The sequence below is a fragment of the Macaca fascicularis genome, chromosome 7 (genome assembly GCF_037993035.2).
Source record: "Macaca fascicularis isolate 582-1 chromosome 7, T2T-MFA8v1.1".
NCBI lineage: Eukaryota > Metazoa > Chordata > Mammalia > Primates > Cercopithecidae > Macaca > Macaca fascicularis.
In genome coordinates this window covers 145,697,126-145,715,185 of record NC_088381.1, presented here as the reverse complement: position 1 = coordinate 145,715,185, position 18,060 = coordinate 145,697,126, and the positions used below count along the sequence as shown (strand labels likewise).

General features: G+C 40.9%; 1 protein-coding gene across 3 annotated transcripts in view; it reads left to right on the top strand.

The window, feature by feature from the left end:
• SNW1 (SNW domain containing 1) overlaps positions 1-18,060 on the top strand; it is a 43,739-nt gene that overhangs the window by 2,304 nt on the left and 23,375 nt on the right. For all 3 annotated transcript variants that reach the window (XM_065549138.2, XM_005561908.5, XM_005561906.5), the window contains exons 2-3: positions 3,503-3,656; positions 8,187-8,348. In XM_065549138.2, coding sequence (XP_065405210.1) covers positions 3,503-3,656; positions 8,187-8,348 — 316 coding nt within the window. The remainder of the gene's footprint in view (positions 1-3,502; positions 3,657-8,186; positions 8,349-18,060) is intronic.

Genomic DNA, 18,060 nt, shown 5'->3' with positions numbered 1-18,060 from the left:
TGTTGAGTGAAATAATAGGAGAAACTGAATTTGTTTTAATTTTATACTCTATCCACATGGAGCTTACATTCTACTGGGATAGAAAGACTATGAGTAAAATCATAATGCAATTTCAGGTAATACACGCTAGGAATAAAAGAGGGTTAGAGAGTGACTCAAAGTTTGGGGTGAAGTGGCTATTTTGGGTAAGATGGTCAGAAAACAGCTCTAGAGAGAGGTAACTGAGCAGAGACATGAGTGCTAAGATGCAAGCTGTTGAAAGATCTGGGGCTACTCTAGGCATACTGCCTATGGGATAGCCCTGCTCCTCAAGGAGCAGTCACAGAAGAAGACATCTGGAGAAGAGTTTTCTATAAAAGCATACGAAAATTTGTTCTGTGTTTTCGTTTTTGTTTTTTTGGTTATGTTTTGTTTTGTTTTGTTTTGTTTTTTGAGGCAGAGTCTCACTCTCACCCAGGCTGGAGTGCAGTGGAGCAATCTCAGCTCACTGCAAACTCCACCTCCCAGGTTCAAGTGATTTTCCTGCCTCAGCTGGGATTACAGGCATCCGCCACCATGCCTGGCTAATTTTTGTATTTTTAGTAGAGACAGGGCTTCACTATGTTGGCATGGCTGGTCTTGAACTCCTGGCCTCAAGTAATCCACCTGCTTTGACCTCCCAAAGTGTTGGGATTACAGGTGTGAGCCACCTCGCCCAGCCGGAAAAACTGTAATCGATTGAGACAGACAGACAGATAGATTTTATGGCAGAAGGAATAGCCAATGTAAAGATCCTGAGATGGCTTAAGGTAAGATAAGAAGGCTATAGCGAAATGAAGATGGTGAGTGCCGGGGAAGAGTGTATTTATTTCTCCTACAGCATTTAAGGAGCTCCAGCTGTGAAGTTAAAAGTCTTGGAGCATTAGGGATGAAAGAAGTATAAGGTGTGATTCCTGCAGAGCTGCTCACAGTCTTGTGAAAACAGAGTAGATAAATGAGTAGATGATTGCAGTACAGTAAGATAATGTTGTAGTAGTGGTATATAGAGGGTTGTAGGGGAGCATAGAGACGGGCATTTAACCCAAACTGGAAGAGTCATGGTACAGCCCTAAAACTATCAAACATACGGAACCTGTATTGAAAGTGCCTAGATACTATGCCAACAGGTTCATGGATTTCTCTCATTTAATATTTATAAGAACCTTATGAAGTAGATACTCTTATGAACTATTATTACAGATGAGAAAACAGATTCAGAGAGGTAAGTAGCTTATCCAGGTTAGTAAGTGGCATAGGTCAGATCTGAAATCTAAGCCTAGCCATCACTTACCGCCCCAGACTGGATTAGATCCCTATCATGTAGACTCATAGCATCTTAGTATCTTAACATCATAACTTAACATGTGTAATTATAGATTTGTGTGATTTTTTTTTTTTGTTCTCTGTCTCTGCAAGACTCCGTTTATAGTCTCATGCCTAGCATAGTGCTTGAACCCAAATAATAAATATTTTTGAATAATTAATAAGCTCTGCTACTTAGGTATGCTTCCTATCCAAGAATCACAAAGGAACTAAGGTTGTTTTCTCCATATTCAGCCATCAGGATCCTTTTGTAGTACTTTAGAGTATCACTATAATACTTTAATACTTAAAAGTTGTTAAGAACAGTTTAGTAGAAAGGTTACCTTGACTAAAGAATAAGCTGCATCTTCAGGGCTTCTGCTTTGATTCTTTGGTCTCTTAAGGTTTTTTTTTGTTGTTGTTTGTTTGTTTTAGAAGGAGTTTTGCTGTTGTTGCCCAGGCTAGAGTGCAATGACGCAATCTTGGCTCACTGTACCCTCCACCTACCGGGTTCAAGTGATTCTCCTACCTCAGCCTCCCAAGTGGCTGGGATTACAGGCACGCACCATCACGCCCGGCTAATTTTGTATTTTTAGTAGAGACAGGGTTTCACCATGTTGGTCAGGCTGGTCTTGAACTCCTGACCTCAGGTGATCCACCCACCTCGGCCTCCCAAAGTGCTGGGATTACAGGTGTGAGCCACCATGGCTGGCCTGGCCTCTAAGTTTTAAATTTCATTCTAGATTCCCTTGGCACTTAAATATACAACTCGTGTTTATTTTAGCTACCTCTTTGTTCTAATCCTAGTTCTTTTGTATTTACACTGAAGTAGTTTAAGGAGCATAAGGGTAAAAATGTTAAAAATAAGGAGTAGCCAGGCATGGTGGCTCATGCCAGTAATCCTAGTACTTTGGGAGGGTGAGGCTGATGGATCACTTGAGGTCAGGAGTTTGAGACCAGCCTGACCAACATGGGCCAACATGACAAAAACCTGTCTCTACTAAAAATACAAAAATTAGGGGTGTGGTGGCACGCACCTGTAATCCCAGCTCCTTGGGAGACTGAGGCATGAGAATCACATGAATCCAGGAGACAGAGGTTTCAGTGAGCCGAGTTTGCTCCACTGCACTCGAGGCTGGGCAACAGCACGAGACTCTGTCTCAAAAAAAATAAAAGGAGTATAAGAATAGCAAGTATATACTGGACAGTTTATCCCTGGATTTTTAGGAATGTTTACTTGCTTGTTATAAGAAATATGGAAACAGGCTGAGTGTGGTGGCTCACACCTGTAATCCTAGCACTTTGGGAGGCCGAGGCAGGCAGGTCATCTGTGGTCAGGAGTTCGAGACCAACCTGGCCAACATGGTGAAACCCTGTCTCTACTGAAAATACAAAAATTAGCTGGGTGTGATGCCGCACATCTGTAATCCCAGCTACTTGGGAGAGTGAGGCAGGAAAATTACTTGAACCCAGGAGGTGGGGGCTGCAGTGAGCCGAGATGGTGCCACTGCACTCCAGCCTGGGTGACACAGAGAGACTGTGTCTCAAAAAGAAAAAAAAAAGACAAATATGGAAGCGTGGCCAAATGTGGTGGCTCACGCCTGTAATTCCAGCACTTTGAGAGGCCGAAGTCAGCGGATTACTTGAGGTCAAGTTCAAGACCAGCCTGGCCAACATGGTGAAATCCCATCTCTACTAAAATTGCAAAAATTAGCGTGGTGTGGTGACACATGCCTGTAATCCCAGCTACTTGGGAGGCTGAGGCAGGAGAATCACTTGAACCCAGGAGGCAGAGGTTGCACAGAGTGGAGATGGTACCACTTTATTCCAGCCTGGGCAACAGAGTGAGACTTTTTCTCAAAAAAAAAAAAAAAAGGGAAATACGGAAGCATAAATGCTTAAGAGTTTGTCTATTATATGAAATATATGTTAATTTTTTATTCTGGATATCATTTGCTATTGTCCTAGTCAGATGTTTTTACTGTATGTCTTTGAGTACTTCTGTCTTCCACATGTTATAAAATGACTAATATTGAGTACTACCATAAATCATTGAAAAATCGGCTGTTTCGCTGAAAAGTAAAAGCATTGTAGGAAAATTTGTCTCTGTGGCCAAGTTGCAGTGGTCAAATTAAACATAAGCGTTTTTTAAATTTCTGACTTTTATTATCTTTGCTTATAGCTTTTTACCCGCACCTACTCAGCTATCTCAGGACCAGCTTGAGGCTGAAGAAAAGGCAAGATCCCAAAGATCGCGGCAGACCTCACTGGTCTCCTCCCGAAGAGAGCCTCCCCCGTACGGATACCGGAAAGGCTGGATACCTCGGTTATTAGAGGTACATATGGATCTTAAGTTTAAATTTATTAAGTTGTGCTGAAATTTATAGCACACTATAACATAAATTTAAATGTTAGGACCTCTGATTATGAATGTCAGTGTGATAGAAATTCTGGTTATGCGCTCTCAAGATGTATATTTTGCTCAGAAGATGTATCATTTTCTTTTTGCTTATTATCTGTCACTGCTTTGTGGTCACTAGAGAATTGTACCATTTGTCTATTCCTATATCAAACTATTAAATATTTACCAGAAAACTAACATTTTGTAAATCCAGGAATTATAGCATATGGAAAATAATGGGAAGGTAAAAAGATAAGAGAGATGAAAGTGGATTTCATGTTTGGGCTCCTCCTCCTCCCCTCCAGTAATACCACATAACCCTGAAGAGAGAACTTTCTTTCAGGGAAAACTCCAGTAGCACTTCCTTTGCTAATTTCTTTCTCTTCACTTGTTTTCTTACCTTTAATTTGAGAATGTTAATATATATATGATATATAGGTTAAATATGTTTTTGTGGGTATAAGAGACAAAATTTGGTTGATTTGAAGGCAATGAGGGAGAAGGAACCATCTGGAATAGCCCTTTCTATTGCTAGCTTGTTGCCAAAGAACAAGCCTCCGGTCGGGCACAGTGGCTCACACCTGTAATCCCAGCACTTTGGGGGGCCGAGGCGGGCGGATCACCTGAGGTCAGGAGTTTGAGACCAGCCTGACCAATATGGAGCAACCCCATCTCTACTAAAAATACAAAATTAGCCAGGCGTGGTGGCTCGTGCCTGTAATCCCAGCTACTCCGGAAGCTGAGGCAGGAGAGTTGCTTGAACCTGGGAGGCGGAGGTTACAGTGAGCCGAGATCGCACCGTTGCACTCCAGCCTGGACAACAACAGCAAAACTCTGTCTCAATAAAAAATAAAAATAAAAAGAGCAAGCTTCCTTGGCAGCACCTATTCTAATTACTCAGGATCCTTTACATTAATTAATTAGTTTTATTTTTGGGATGGAATCTCACTGCATTTCCCAGGCTGGGGTGCAGTGGTGTGATCTCAGCTCACTGCAACCTCCGCCTCCCAGGTTCAAGTGATTCTCCTGCCTCAGCCTCCCAAGTAGCCGGGATTTTACAGGCACAGGCCACCATGCCTAGCTAATTTTCTATATTTTTAGTAAAGACAGGGTTTCACCATGTTGGCTAGGCTGGTTTTGAACTCCTGACTTCAGGTGATCCACCTGCCTCGGCTTCCCAAAGTGCTGGGATTACAGGCCTGAGCCACCGCACCTGGCCTACATTAATTTAATACATATTCCTTTCCCTGATTCTAGGGCAGCGTTGCCATGCTTGACCACTGTCTTCACTAGGGAGAAAAGCAAACATTTGAGACACATATTTCCTCCTCAGGACTCCCTCCACTTTAATCAAGCCTTTTCCTTCTCTCTCAGTATTCCTTCTGATTCCTGCATATTTTGCTTCTTCATGTCCCAACAAATATATCTGCCCTATTAAAAATCTGAAGTGCCTATATCATTCCCAGTTATTTTCGTTTTATCACTTTTCTTTTTTTTTTTTTTTATTTTAAAGACAAAAATCTCGCCCTGTCACCCAGGCTAGAGTGTAGGGGTGCGATCTCAGCTCACTGCAACCTCTGCCTCAGCCTCCCAAGTAGCTGGGATTATAGGCGCGCATCACCATACCTGGCTAATTTTTGTGTTTTTAGTAGAGGCAGAGTTTCGCCATGTTGGCCAGGCTGGTCTTGAGCTCCTGACCTCAAGCAATCCACCTGCCTTGGCCTCCCAACGTGCTGGGATTACAGGTGTGAGCCATTAAGCCCAGCCATCACCCCATCACTTTTCTTTGTTCTGTCCTTACTGGTTATGATTTTTACTTCACAAGTATGAAGGGCTCATGCCTTTTTTCACATGCCTTCAAGTAGTGATCGTAGTATCCACTGAATTGATAGTTGTAGCTTAGAGTCCTACCAGAAGCCATCTGTATTCTCAATCTCTTCCATATCTCAGTCCCCTGGCTACCAGACTTTTTTTTTTTTTTTTTTTTTTTTGAGACGGAGTCTTGCTCTGTCACCAGACTGGAGTACAGTGGCGCAATCTCAGCTCACTGCAACCTCGCCTTCCGGGTTCAAGCAGTTCTCTGCCTCAGCCTCCCGAATAGCTGGGATTACAGGCGTCCGCCACCTCGCCCGGCTAATTTTTTTGTATTTTTAGTAGAAACGGGATTTCACCATCTTGGTCAGGCTGGTCTTGAACTCCTGACCTCGTGATCCACCTGCCTCGGCCTCCCAAAGTGCTGGGATTACAGCTGTGAGCCACCGTACCTGGCTCATACTCTTTATTAGAGTTTATAAGAGGAACACCCAACTAGATCATATCTTGTCCTATGTATTCCAAAAAACCCACATGTAGGTTTTTTTGTTGTTTTTTTGTCAGCTTTCCTCTGGTCCTTATGAATGCTGGTGTGTGAAGGCCAGTCATATTGCAATTATTAAGGGATTTTTGTTGCTTTTGTTTTCTCTGATAGTGTAATTTGTGGGAGGCAGAGCAAGATGAAAGATTATCAAGGAGTCTTACCTGGGGAAAAAAAGTAGTGATTGGCGGCGTCATCTAATAGAGGAGTTGAGTGTCTCTGTTGAGGCATTATAAATATTGTTTGGTCTGTCAATAGGTTGCACCATGAGGGTGACAGGCATCACCTTACATAGAATGGAAATCTCATCCATGCATTTCAGCATTACAATACTTGGTTGCTATTAGGTTTTTAGATTCCTACTTGACTATTAGTGGTTTCATATATCCTGGTGGAACAGAACAGTTTATTTGAAAATCAAGTTGAAATGGCCAGCTAATCTGGAAATGCTATGGATGCTGCTTGAGGGGAGTGAATGTTCTGTGGAAGAAGGCATTTTATTCTAGTTTTCAAAATAAAAGCTGTGATTTTCTGGCAATCTTAATGACCACATAATGCTACATCTACAGTTCTGAAGTGCTTATTATAGTTGAAAAACTCTAGCAAATCCAAGCATGTGTCAGATTGATGGCCTGGGTACCGGAAGCACTTTTCTTAGGAATGCTTTAACTCTTTCTTATTTACAAGAAAATGTCTCTCAGCGTTATTCTCTTGGTTTTCAAAAACTTCAAACATCTCTTTAGCAAATAAGCATATTGTACTTAGGAACTCATATATCTTAGATCTAACGGAGTATTACTTAAAGAGGTCTTGTAAAAGTGAATATTTTCTTTTTTTTTTCTGTCAAACCCCCTCTAAATGATTAAATTTAATTTGTGTTTTCTATCATTTCTTAATAGTACTCGTTTGGCTGTTTTGAGCTAAAAGAAAGGTATTTCATAGTAGTAGAAAATACAAAGCTTTTCGGAGTTTCAAACGATCTGGTTCAGGTGCTGCATATAATACCTGCGAGATCTCAGGAAAACCGCTTAATTTTTCTAAACCTGAATGTTTCCTTTTAAAATACAATGATGTTAAAGAGTTACAAGGATTAAATGAGATAATACAAGTGTGAATCATGTTTAAAGTGTACTAAGCAAATACTGCTAAATTTTTTAACACTACTTAAAAATTATACTTGATCCTCATGTTTGCTTGATAAACCTTTTCAAAATATTACATTTCATCAGCAAACTTTATTTAGCTTGTTCTACTTTAGCAGTCTCAGTTCTCTCTCCTAAATAATTATGTATAATCACTAGTAGAAATGTAGTAAACTCATTTCTGGATCCTTCCTGTTGTATTCATTTGCTTCTCACATAACAATGAATAAATAATATGTTAATAAAATCTGATTCCAAGAAAAAATCTTTTATATTTCTGCCCCAAATGTAGCTTTACCTGTTCCTCACTAAAATATGTATATATATGCTAAAATATATGCACATATATTTTGCCTTGTCCTAGCCATTTTGCTTAGTTTTGTCCTGCATATATGAAATCCACATTGTCTTGCTATATTCTGTAAGTCCCTTCATGATCTGGTGTTTTTTACTCATATAACTTGTGCCTCAAGCTCTGCTGTCCTTATTAAGCTGTTAGCCCCACTGAATTCTCATTTCCTAAAATATGCCAAGCTCATTCTTGCAGCAGGGCCTTCACGTTGGCTATTTGATCCGTCTAGAAAATGCTTCCTGTCTGTCTGTGTGTGTGTGTGTGTGTGTGTGTGTGTGTGTGTACACACACATCTTCCCATGACTGCTTTCTAATCATTTAGGCTTTAGCTCACATGTTACTTCTTCACAAAGGCTGTCCCCAACCATCCTATCAAAAGTAGCCCCTTTTCCCAGTCTTGATTTTTATGTTACCTTCATGGTACTTATCACAAGCCAAAGAATGTGTTTTTTTCTATCTTTGCCTACTAGAATGTAAACTCCGCAAGAGACAGGGACCTCTGCTGTATCTCTAGCATCTAACATACTAAGGACTCAACAATTACTTGTTGAATGAATGAATATATCTTGAATGTCAAATGATGATTAACTATTTTATTTAACTACTTCTAATGTGTAGGATTTTGGAGATGGAGGTGCCTTCCCAGAGATCCATGTGGCCCAGTATCCACTGGATATGGGACGAAAGAAAAAAATGTCGAATGCACTGGCCATTCAGGTGGATTCTGAAGGAAAAATTAAATATGATGCAATCGCTCGACAAGGACAGTCAAAAGACAAGGTAATCCTCTCATGTTTTCCCTCAATGATAAATATTTTAGGAAATATTTTAAATTTTGTGGACATGATGAATTTCTTGCTGTTTGAATTATGTTAAAAGTAGCAATGGCTGGACCTGGTGGTTTGTACCTATATTCCCAGCTACTTGAGCAGCAGAGGCAGGAGGTTTGATTGAGCCCAAGAGTTTGAGGATACAGCAAGCCACTGCACTCTTGCTTGGGTGGCAATACCTTGTTTTAAAAGGGGGAAAAAAGTACATTTTAAAAGTTACTTTATATTACTAGCATTCTAAAACTGCCAGTAAATTTTTTAAAATCTGCAATCCCAGAGCCTTACCATCAACTTTTAATTTCTCCTGTAGTTTCTTCTAGTTTTTTCCTGTAGTCTTTACTGATTTCCTCCATGTACTTAGAGTACTTAGGTATTTAATAGTTCATTTGAATATACTAAATTACACAAACTTCCTTTGCCCTAAATTAAATACAAAACTAGCATTTGCTATCCAGATTTAGGATGGCCCTGCTACGAAGTAATCCATAGGCCAAAAATAAAATTTGCTTAAAATAATCTCATCACAGAACAGCTACACTCAGGGCCAAGGAACTATTTTTAAGAAGACCTAGTTTTTTGTTTTTTTTTTCCTTGTAAATAAATACTCAAGATAGAAGTGAAAGATTTCTTTAGAACTGATGATGTTTGGAAAAATACTTGAGAGCTTTCAGTACCTATCATTTGCCTCTCTGTCCCCCGCAAACTTTTTCAATTTACCCTCTAAAATAACACTAACAACCCATCCTTTTCTTCTGCATCATGGCTGCTGAGCTTTGGGGGAAGACAATTATGCAGTCATGCAGATTTATATCTCCTGTTTCAGCTCAGCTCCCTTGGTACTCCTGCCAAACTTTAATTCCTACTCCTCTCATCCCATCTCATTCTTAGCAGGTGACTCCCCCATCTATTTGGATATAAAGACTATTGGAAGAAAATTGTCAATTTTCTTCATCCTGCACTGTGTTTTTTCTTTGACTTTTACTTTTGTTTTTGCATCAAATGCCTTCTTCTGTCTAAGCCTAATCTTTTTTTTATTTTTATTTTTTGTTTTTTTGAGACAGGGTCTTCTTCAGTTGCCCAGGCTGGAGTGCAGTGATCATGATCATGGCTCACTGAAGCCTCAACTTTCTGGGCTCAAGCAATCCTCCCACCTCAGCTTCTCAAGTGGCTGAGACCCCAGGTGTGCACCACCATGCCCGGCTAATTTATTATTTTTTTGTAGAGGTGGGATATCCCTATGTTGCTCAAGCTGGTGTTGAAGTTTTGGGCTCAAGCAATCCTCCTGCCTCCACCACCCAAAGTGCTGGGATCACAGGCGTGAGCTACTGCGCCTGGATCTACACCTAATCTTGCCATATGTGTTCTGGATCTCAATCCCTTCCCTCTTTCTTCAGGAACCTTACCTACTAGTTAATCTCAACAGTTCTTCACCTCTCCTCTTCTAATGGCTCTTTCCTGTTAGCATTTGAATGTGCTTGTTTTTCTTGTCATTTGTTTGTTTATTCTTTTTTAGATTGTAGTACCATGGCACCCTCATAGCTCATTGCAACCTTGAACTCTTGAGCTCAGGCGATCATCCTACCTCAGCCTCCTGAGTAGCTGGGACTACAGGCACGCACCACCATGCCCAGCTAATTTTTTTATTTTTAATGGAGAAGAGGGCTTACTATTTTGCCCAGGCTGGTCGTGAACTCCTGGGCTAAAACAATCCTCCCTCCTTAGCCTCCCAAAGCACTGGGATTATAGGTGTGAGCCACCATACCTGGCCTTTGTTTTCTGCTTTATTTTTGCTTCATAACAACCACCTCAGTAAAGCCATAACTTTGCTAAACAAATGATCATGGCTTTAATTTAATTTTATTTTTTTGAGATTGGATCTTCCTCTGTCTCCCAAGCTAGAGTACAGTGGTGAGATCATGGCTTGCTGCAGCCTTGACCTCCAGGGCTCAAGTGATCCTCTCACCTCTGCCTCCCAAGTAACTGGGACTACAAGCACACACCACCACACCTGGCTACTACTTTTTTTTTTTTTTTTTGGAGACGGAGTCTTGCTCTGTATCCCAAGTAGCTGGTACTATAGGCGCCCACCACCATGCCCAGCTAATTTTTTGTATTTGTAGTAGAGATGGGGTTTCACTGTTAGCCAGGATGGTCTCAATCTCCTGACCTTGTGATCCACCCACCTTGGCCTCCCAAAGTGCTGAGATTATAGGCGTGAGACTGCCTGGCCTTTCTTATCTTTTGAAAGATAGGCTTTTCCCTGAGTACCTACTCTCAGTGTTCCCTCTAGCTACCACCTAATTTTCTTCACTTTTTTCAGACTTCTTTCAGGAGTTGTTTTTGCCCTATTCTTCACTTTCCTTTCAGTCTTCAAGTCACTACAAAATGGCCTCACCTAAACCAGTTTGATGAGGTGCTCCCTGGCAAAGGTCTCTTAACACATTTTTTTACAGCCCATTCTCTTTATATATATATTTTTTCTTTTAATCATTCTGTGACTCTAACCAAAAAACACAGCACATTCTCTTTAACTAATGTAATTTGTTTGCCACTCATATGCTGATAGACTGTTCAGTCTGTGTCCAGCCCAGTATTCTCTGCTGCGCTGTAGGTCCTTATATCTTACTGTCTACAAGGGCAAGTGTATCTGCATTTCCCTAAAGTGCTACTTAATCAAATCCAAACTTAAATACATAATTTTCCATTTAATCTACCTGCTATTTCTCTAACTCAGTAAATGGTAGTGGTATTTTCATAATTGTTTATGCTGAAAGCCTGGGAGTCATTTTTTCTTACTATCATATTGATTAAAAAAAATTATACAAATAGGCCAGATGCAGTGACTCACGCCTCTAACCCCAGCACTTTGGGAGGCTGAGGCGGGTGGATCACCAGGTCAGGAGATCGAGACCATCCTGTCTAACACGGCGAAACCCGGTCTCTACTAAAAATACAAAAAATTAGCCAGGCGTGGTGGCAGGCACCTGTAGTCCCAGGTACTTGGGAGGCTGAGGCAGGAGAATGGCATGAACCCAGGAGGCAGAGCTTGCAGTGAGCTGAGATGGAACGACTGCACTCCAGCCTGGGTGACAGAGCAAGACTCTGTCTCAAAAAAAAAAATTATGCAAATAATATATTATGATAAAAGATACCATAAGTATATGTCACAAGTATATGCAGTCCTGCTCACTTTTCTCCTATTTTACTTCCCAGAGGTAACTGCTGTTAACTACAGTGATGCATATAAGTCCACATTTTCGTTATGGATTTAGATATTTATATCCTCATTTTACGTATACATACACACTTAGAAACTTTTGTTTACATGAATGGGATTCTAATGCCCATAACTTCCTTTGACTTGGTTTGTTTTGTTTTGTTTTGTTTTTTTGCTTAACATATTTGACAATTTTTATTAGTACATATAGGTCTACTTCATTTTTTTTTTTTTTTATTAATCTGTATAGGATTCCATCATGTGGTTATCTGCTAGTTTTGTTAAGCATTGGTGGTTTTTAGCTTTATAGACAAATATATTCAAGATCCACATACAAACATCTTGTCAAACATGATTATTTGTTTAAAATAAATTCTTAGATGTGGACTTACTGGCTCAAAGGCTATTCAAATTTCACATGTGACACATACTGCCCATATGTTCTCTCTGCTTAGCAATCATTCTGGTTCTTGTTTCCCTCAGACCTTCCATCTATTTAGTCTCTGTAAACTATCGTATTTTCTTAACACTTCTCAAGTATATTCCCCTCTCTACTACTTAGTTCAGGCCGTTTTCATTTCTTGCTTGATTTACTGCAGCCTGGAACCATCTCGTTGCCATTTTTCTTGCTGGCGTGAACAAACAAATTCACCCATGTCTGTTTCTTTCTCTCTCATCATGTATATACACATACACGCAAGTGTGCACAATTAAAATCTTTCTATGGCTTCCATGGGTAAGGACTAAGCTGCTGTGGCATGCTTGACCCCTTACTCACTTTTCTGGCCTAGCTTCAACTCTCATCAGAATACTGAAATCCAGAAATAAACAGTTCAGTTTTAGCCATTCTGTTTGTTTTCACTATAAAATAAATACTATTATACGTGTTCTTGTTTGTTTTCGAGACACAGTCTTGCTCTGTCACCCAGGCTGGAGTGCAATGGCGCAATAACGGCTCACTGCAGCCTTGAACTCCTGAGCTCAAGTGATCCTTCCACCCAAGCCTTCTGAGTAGTTGGAACTACAGGTGCACACCACCACACCTGGCTAATTTTTGTATTTTTTGTAGTGACAGGGTTTCACCTTGTTGCCCAGACTGGTCTCAAACTCCTAAGCTCAAATGATCTGCCTGCTTTGGCCTCCCACAGTGTTGGGATTACAGTTGTGCACCACTGCACCCAGCCAAGGTGGTTAAGAAGAAAAAAACTTTTTTTCTGAGACCGAATCTCGCTTTGTCACCCAGACTGGCGTACAGTAGGGCAATCTCAGCTCACTGTGACCTCAGCCTGTCCGGCTCAAGCAGTTCTTCTGCCTCAGCCTTCTGAGTAGCTGGGATTACAGGCACTTGCCACCAGGCCCAGCTCATTTTTGTATTTTTAGTAGAGATGAGTTTCGCCATGTTGGTTAGGCTGGTCTTGAACTCCTGACCTCAAGCAATCCACCTGCTTCAGCCTCCCAAAGTGCTGGGATTACAGACGTGAGACACTATGCCCAACCAAGAAGAAAAAATGTTCAGGCATTCCCTATAAATATTTGCCATGAGGAACTACTTGTAGCTCCCATAATATGACACATTCTCTCTTGAGACTTCCCATGGATATTCTTTTTCCTAGAAAATTCTACCCTTATTCGTTCTCTGACTTAATTCTATTGCTTTCCGTTCTCAACTCATTCTTCAGTATTCCAGGGTGTTGTCTTGGACCTTCCCTGGCTAGACTGAGTGTCCCTCTTCTCTACTCCCAATGTTTATCATAACAGTCATCACCTTTTGTTGTAATTGTATGTTCACTCATAATCTATATCATTTGACTATAATGTTTTTAAGGGTAGGGGTTATATATTTGTATTTCCCTCTTTGGTGTCTTACTGCCTGAAAGTTTGACACATAAGGCATCCACCAGTGTTGGTTCAGCAAATAATAGTGGTTTTCATTGTATAACACAAAACCGTTTCTCCTGAAGCCAGTGAGGAAGTGTAGTCCACTCCTGCAAAAGGAAAATTAGGCCCCTATACATGGAGAACATATACTGGAAATGTACCCTATATCATGGAGGCCTTCACTTCACTTCAGTTGCCTTTGTTTTGGTGCATCTCTCCTTGGGGGTAATCACTCTTCTTTATTGGTATGTGCTACCTCTCCAGTCCCATTTGGTAGCAAAAAGCAACATCTAAGGGCAACAATTTGGCATTGGCAGGTTGTGTTATTTTGAATGAAATACAGCTTTGGTCCATTTTGTATTATATTTCAAGACTAGAAACCAAGAGTTTTATCTGATTTCTAGGGAATGATGTTTAAATCACTGTCTGTATTGGTGATTATTTTGTATTCGAAATAGAGTAGAACTGTTCAGACTGAACTATTTATTTTTGGAGTTTAGTATCTTGGCCAAATAAGGTCTCCAAAGCATTATTCCTTTTTTTTTTTCTTTCTTTCTTTTTTTTTTTAAATTTATTTGTTTGTGTTTTTTTTTTTTTTGAGATGGAGTCTTGCTGTGTTGCCCAGGCTGGAGTGCAATGGTGCAATCTTGGCTCACTGCAACCTCTGCCTCCCAGGTTTAAGTGATTCTCCTGCCTCACCATCCCACATAGCTGGGATTACAGGCGCATACCACCACGCCCAGCAAATTTTTTTGTATTTTTAGTAGAGAGAGGGTTTCACCATGTTGGCTGGGCTGGTCTTGAACTCTTAACCTCAGGTGATCCACTCACCTTGGCCTCCCAAAGTGTTGGAGTTACAGGCATGAGCCACTATGCTCGGCCAGATCATTCCTTTTGTCTATAATGCAGCCACTAGAACCCCAAACTGGGACCACTTTCAGGTTTATATCTTTTTGTTTGTTTGTTTTCTAGAAGTGGATAGATTCATGCATGAAGTTTGGAATGCATTGAATAATTCAACATTAATTGAGTAATTATTACACGCCATTGGCATTGGGGGAGCACTTGATTGTTTGGGACCGTCTTTAGCATTGTACAGTGTTTAGCATAAGTGGCACTACCTATAAATCCTAGTGGTGTCCCCATCCTACCCCCATTGTCTTAACTAGAAACACCTCACACATTTACAAAGGCACTGGGAGAGAGGAGTTAGAGGTGGCAGTGATGCCCTGTTTGACAATCACTGATTTTCCTGTTTTAGAAGAAATAGAAATGAGCTGCATAATATATAAAATAGGATTTAAAAAATTTGTTATTCCTGAGACTGAACAGATTATTGGATTTCTGAATTTGGACCAAGATTTCTGATTTACTTCCAAGAGGTCTGGTATTCTTCAGAAACCAGGGAGTTCTCACTGAAATATTAACAGTGAATGAGAAAGAATGGAAAATGCTAGGTGGTAGGTATACGAGGTGAGAAGAATCAGTGAGGATTCTAAGATATAATATTCTAGGACAAGTCTAAGGCAATTGATCTCTCTACATGGGAAATGAGTACTGTGTATACGACTTATTAGTAATGCAAAATTGGGAATGAAAAAGTTTTTTTAGTGTAAAGCTTGATACAACCAAATGCTTTTTTTTCCTAATTATGATTTGAGTGATAAATCTTTTTTTTTTTTTTGAAATGGAGTTTTGCTCTTGTTGCCCAGGCTGGGGTGCAATGGCCTGATCTCGGCTCACCACAACCTCCACCTCCTGGGTTCAGGTGATTCTCCTGCCTCAGCCTCCCGAGTAGCTGGGATTACAGGCCTGCACCACCACGCCTGACTAATTTTGTATTTTTGGTAGAGACGGGGTTTCTCCATGTTGGTCAGGCTGGTCTCCAATTCCCGACCTCAGGTGATCCGCCCACCTTGGCCTCCCAGAGTCCTGGGATTACAGGTGTGAGCCACTGCACCCGGCCAAGTGATAAATCTTGAAATAAAGGGCTTGGTGTATGTATTTTTCCTTCTGAAATAGTTATGTAAGAAATATTACATACAGGACAAGTGCATTGGCTCATGCCTGTAATCCCTGGACTTTGGGAAGCTCGAGGTGGGAGGATCATTTGAGGCCAGGAGTTTGAGACTAGCCTGGGCAATATAATGAAACCTTGTCTCTTAAAGAAAAGAAATGTTACATACTATACCCAAAAGAATGCCTTCAACGTATTACCCCTAAAAAACTGTAACAACTTTAAACTGACCCCATGATAAATTATATGTTGTTTGTATGATTTCACACAGTAGCTAAGCTAGATAGCGTTTTCTTTCTACCTCACATAGTGAATGTTTTGACAGGCTTATCCTTTTAGTCTAGTTATTTGCCTGTTTTCTGTAATATCTGTTTTACAGATGAGTTACTACTTTATCTTGTTCACAAAGCTTATTTGTGCTTCTGATACCTTCAAGAGTATATTGTATTTTTCAGATAATGCTCCCCAGCCCATTTGCCTCCTGGAATGTACTCAGTTTCCTCAGCACATTTAATTCTCAGACTATAAAACTTGGGGTTTCGGCCAGGTGCCGTGCCTCACGCCTGTACTCCCAGCACTTTGGGAGGCTGAGGCGGGTGGATCGCCTGAGGTCAGGAGTTCGAGACCAGCCTGGCCAACATGGCGAAACCCCATCTCTACTAAAAATACAAAAATTAGCCGGACATAGTGGCATGCGCCTGTAATCCCAGAAACTTGGTAGGCTGAGGCAAGAGAATGGCTTTAATCCGGGAGGCGGAGGTTGCAGTGAGCCGAGGTCACGCCATTGCACTCCAGCCTGGGCAACAAAAGCAAGACTTTGTCTCAAAAGAAAAAAAAAATTGGAGGCCGGGCGCAGTGGCTCAAGCCTGTAATCCCAGCACTTTGAGAGGCCGAGACGGGCAGATCACGAGGTCAGGAGATCGAGACCATCCTGGCTAACCCGGTGAAACCCTGTCTCTACTAAAAAATACAAAAAATTAGCTGGGCAAGGTGGTGGGCGCCTGTAGTCCCAGCTAGTCGGGAGTCTGAGGCAGGAGAATGGCGTAAACTCGGGAGGCAGAGCTTGCAGCGAGCTGAGATCCGGCCACTGCACTCCAGGCTGGGGTGAACAAGACTCTGTCTCAAAAAAAAAAACAAAAGAAAAGAAAAAAATTGGGGGTGGGTTTTATAATTAATTACTACGGAGGAACCTTGCTCTTCAGATGTCCTTCACTGAGCCTTGTGAGATGCTAGAATCTTATTGATGTTCATTTGAAGGGTTATTAACTTTGGAATGCCCAAATAAGGAGCAGCAAATGACTCTTGTATGCTAAATTAGTATTGACACTTTATGTTGAACACACATGACTAGCAGGGAACCATTTACTTAGAATCCTTTGCTTATAACGATTGCTGTGGAGAAGTGATAAACTCTTCATGATTAACTCTTCATAGAATTGGTATTTTTTTCTAGTATTGTTATGTAATTTTCAGCTTATGGTTGTATAGGTTTTTCCATGCTGAGAGGAAATAAGACTTTTGAGGCAGTTAGTAGCTGTATGATCTTAATGTACTGAGCCTCACTCTTTTCAGTAGAGTGAGCTTTTATGGTCCCTTCCAAAATCAACACTTTTAGAGTATGGTGACACTAATAACTCACATATCAGTAGTACATGTTTTTTGCTAAATCATCTTAGGCTTTCTTACCTGCTCCCTCTTCTCATTCCTGAGAAAAACAAGCTGGAGATTTTAGTGTATAGCCGTGAGATAGTTTTTTCTGGGAAATCAGTAGCTTATAGAAAGTTCTATAGGGCCTAAAATATAAACTTATTTATTTATTCATTCATCTATCCATTCTTTAAAATAGAGTTGGATCTTGCCGTGTTGCCCTGGCTGGTCTCAAATTCCTGGGCTCAAGCTATCCTCCAACCTTGGCCTTCCAAAATGCTGAGATTCACTGTTCCCGGGCGTGAGTCACTGTTCCCGGCCAATAAACACCTTTAGCGTGTAACAGAATATCTCTAAAATTCATTTATTTATTCACTTGTACAAAAAATATTGATCAAATATAGGACCAGTCATTATTATAAGCACAGGAGAGACTTTTTTTTTTTTTTTTTTTTGAGATAGAGTTTTGCTCTTGTTGCTCAGGCTGGAGTGCAATGGCATGATCTCGGCTCACAGCAACCTCCGCCTCCTGGGTTCAAGCGATTCTCCTGCCTCAGCCTCCCATGTAGCTGGGATTACAGGCACCCACCACCATGCCCAGCTAATTTTGCCATTTTTAGGAGAGACAGGGTTTCACCATGTTGTTCAGGCTGGTCTTGAAATCCTGACCTCAGGTAATCCACCCGCTTTGGCTTCCCAAAGTGCTGAGATTACAGGTGTGAGCCCCCGCGCCCAGCCCTGTTTTTATTGTTTTAATAGGGGAGACAGATAATAAACAAGTAGATAATTTCATGCTGTGAACAGTCTTGATCAAGGTAAACAGTGCTATGGAGCAAATGGTTAGGTCGGGAGGGGTTGCTACCAAGGCAATCAGAAGCCGCCTCGGTAAAGGAGGACGTTCTT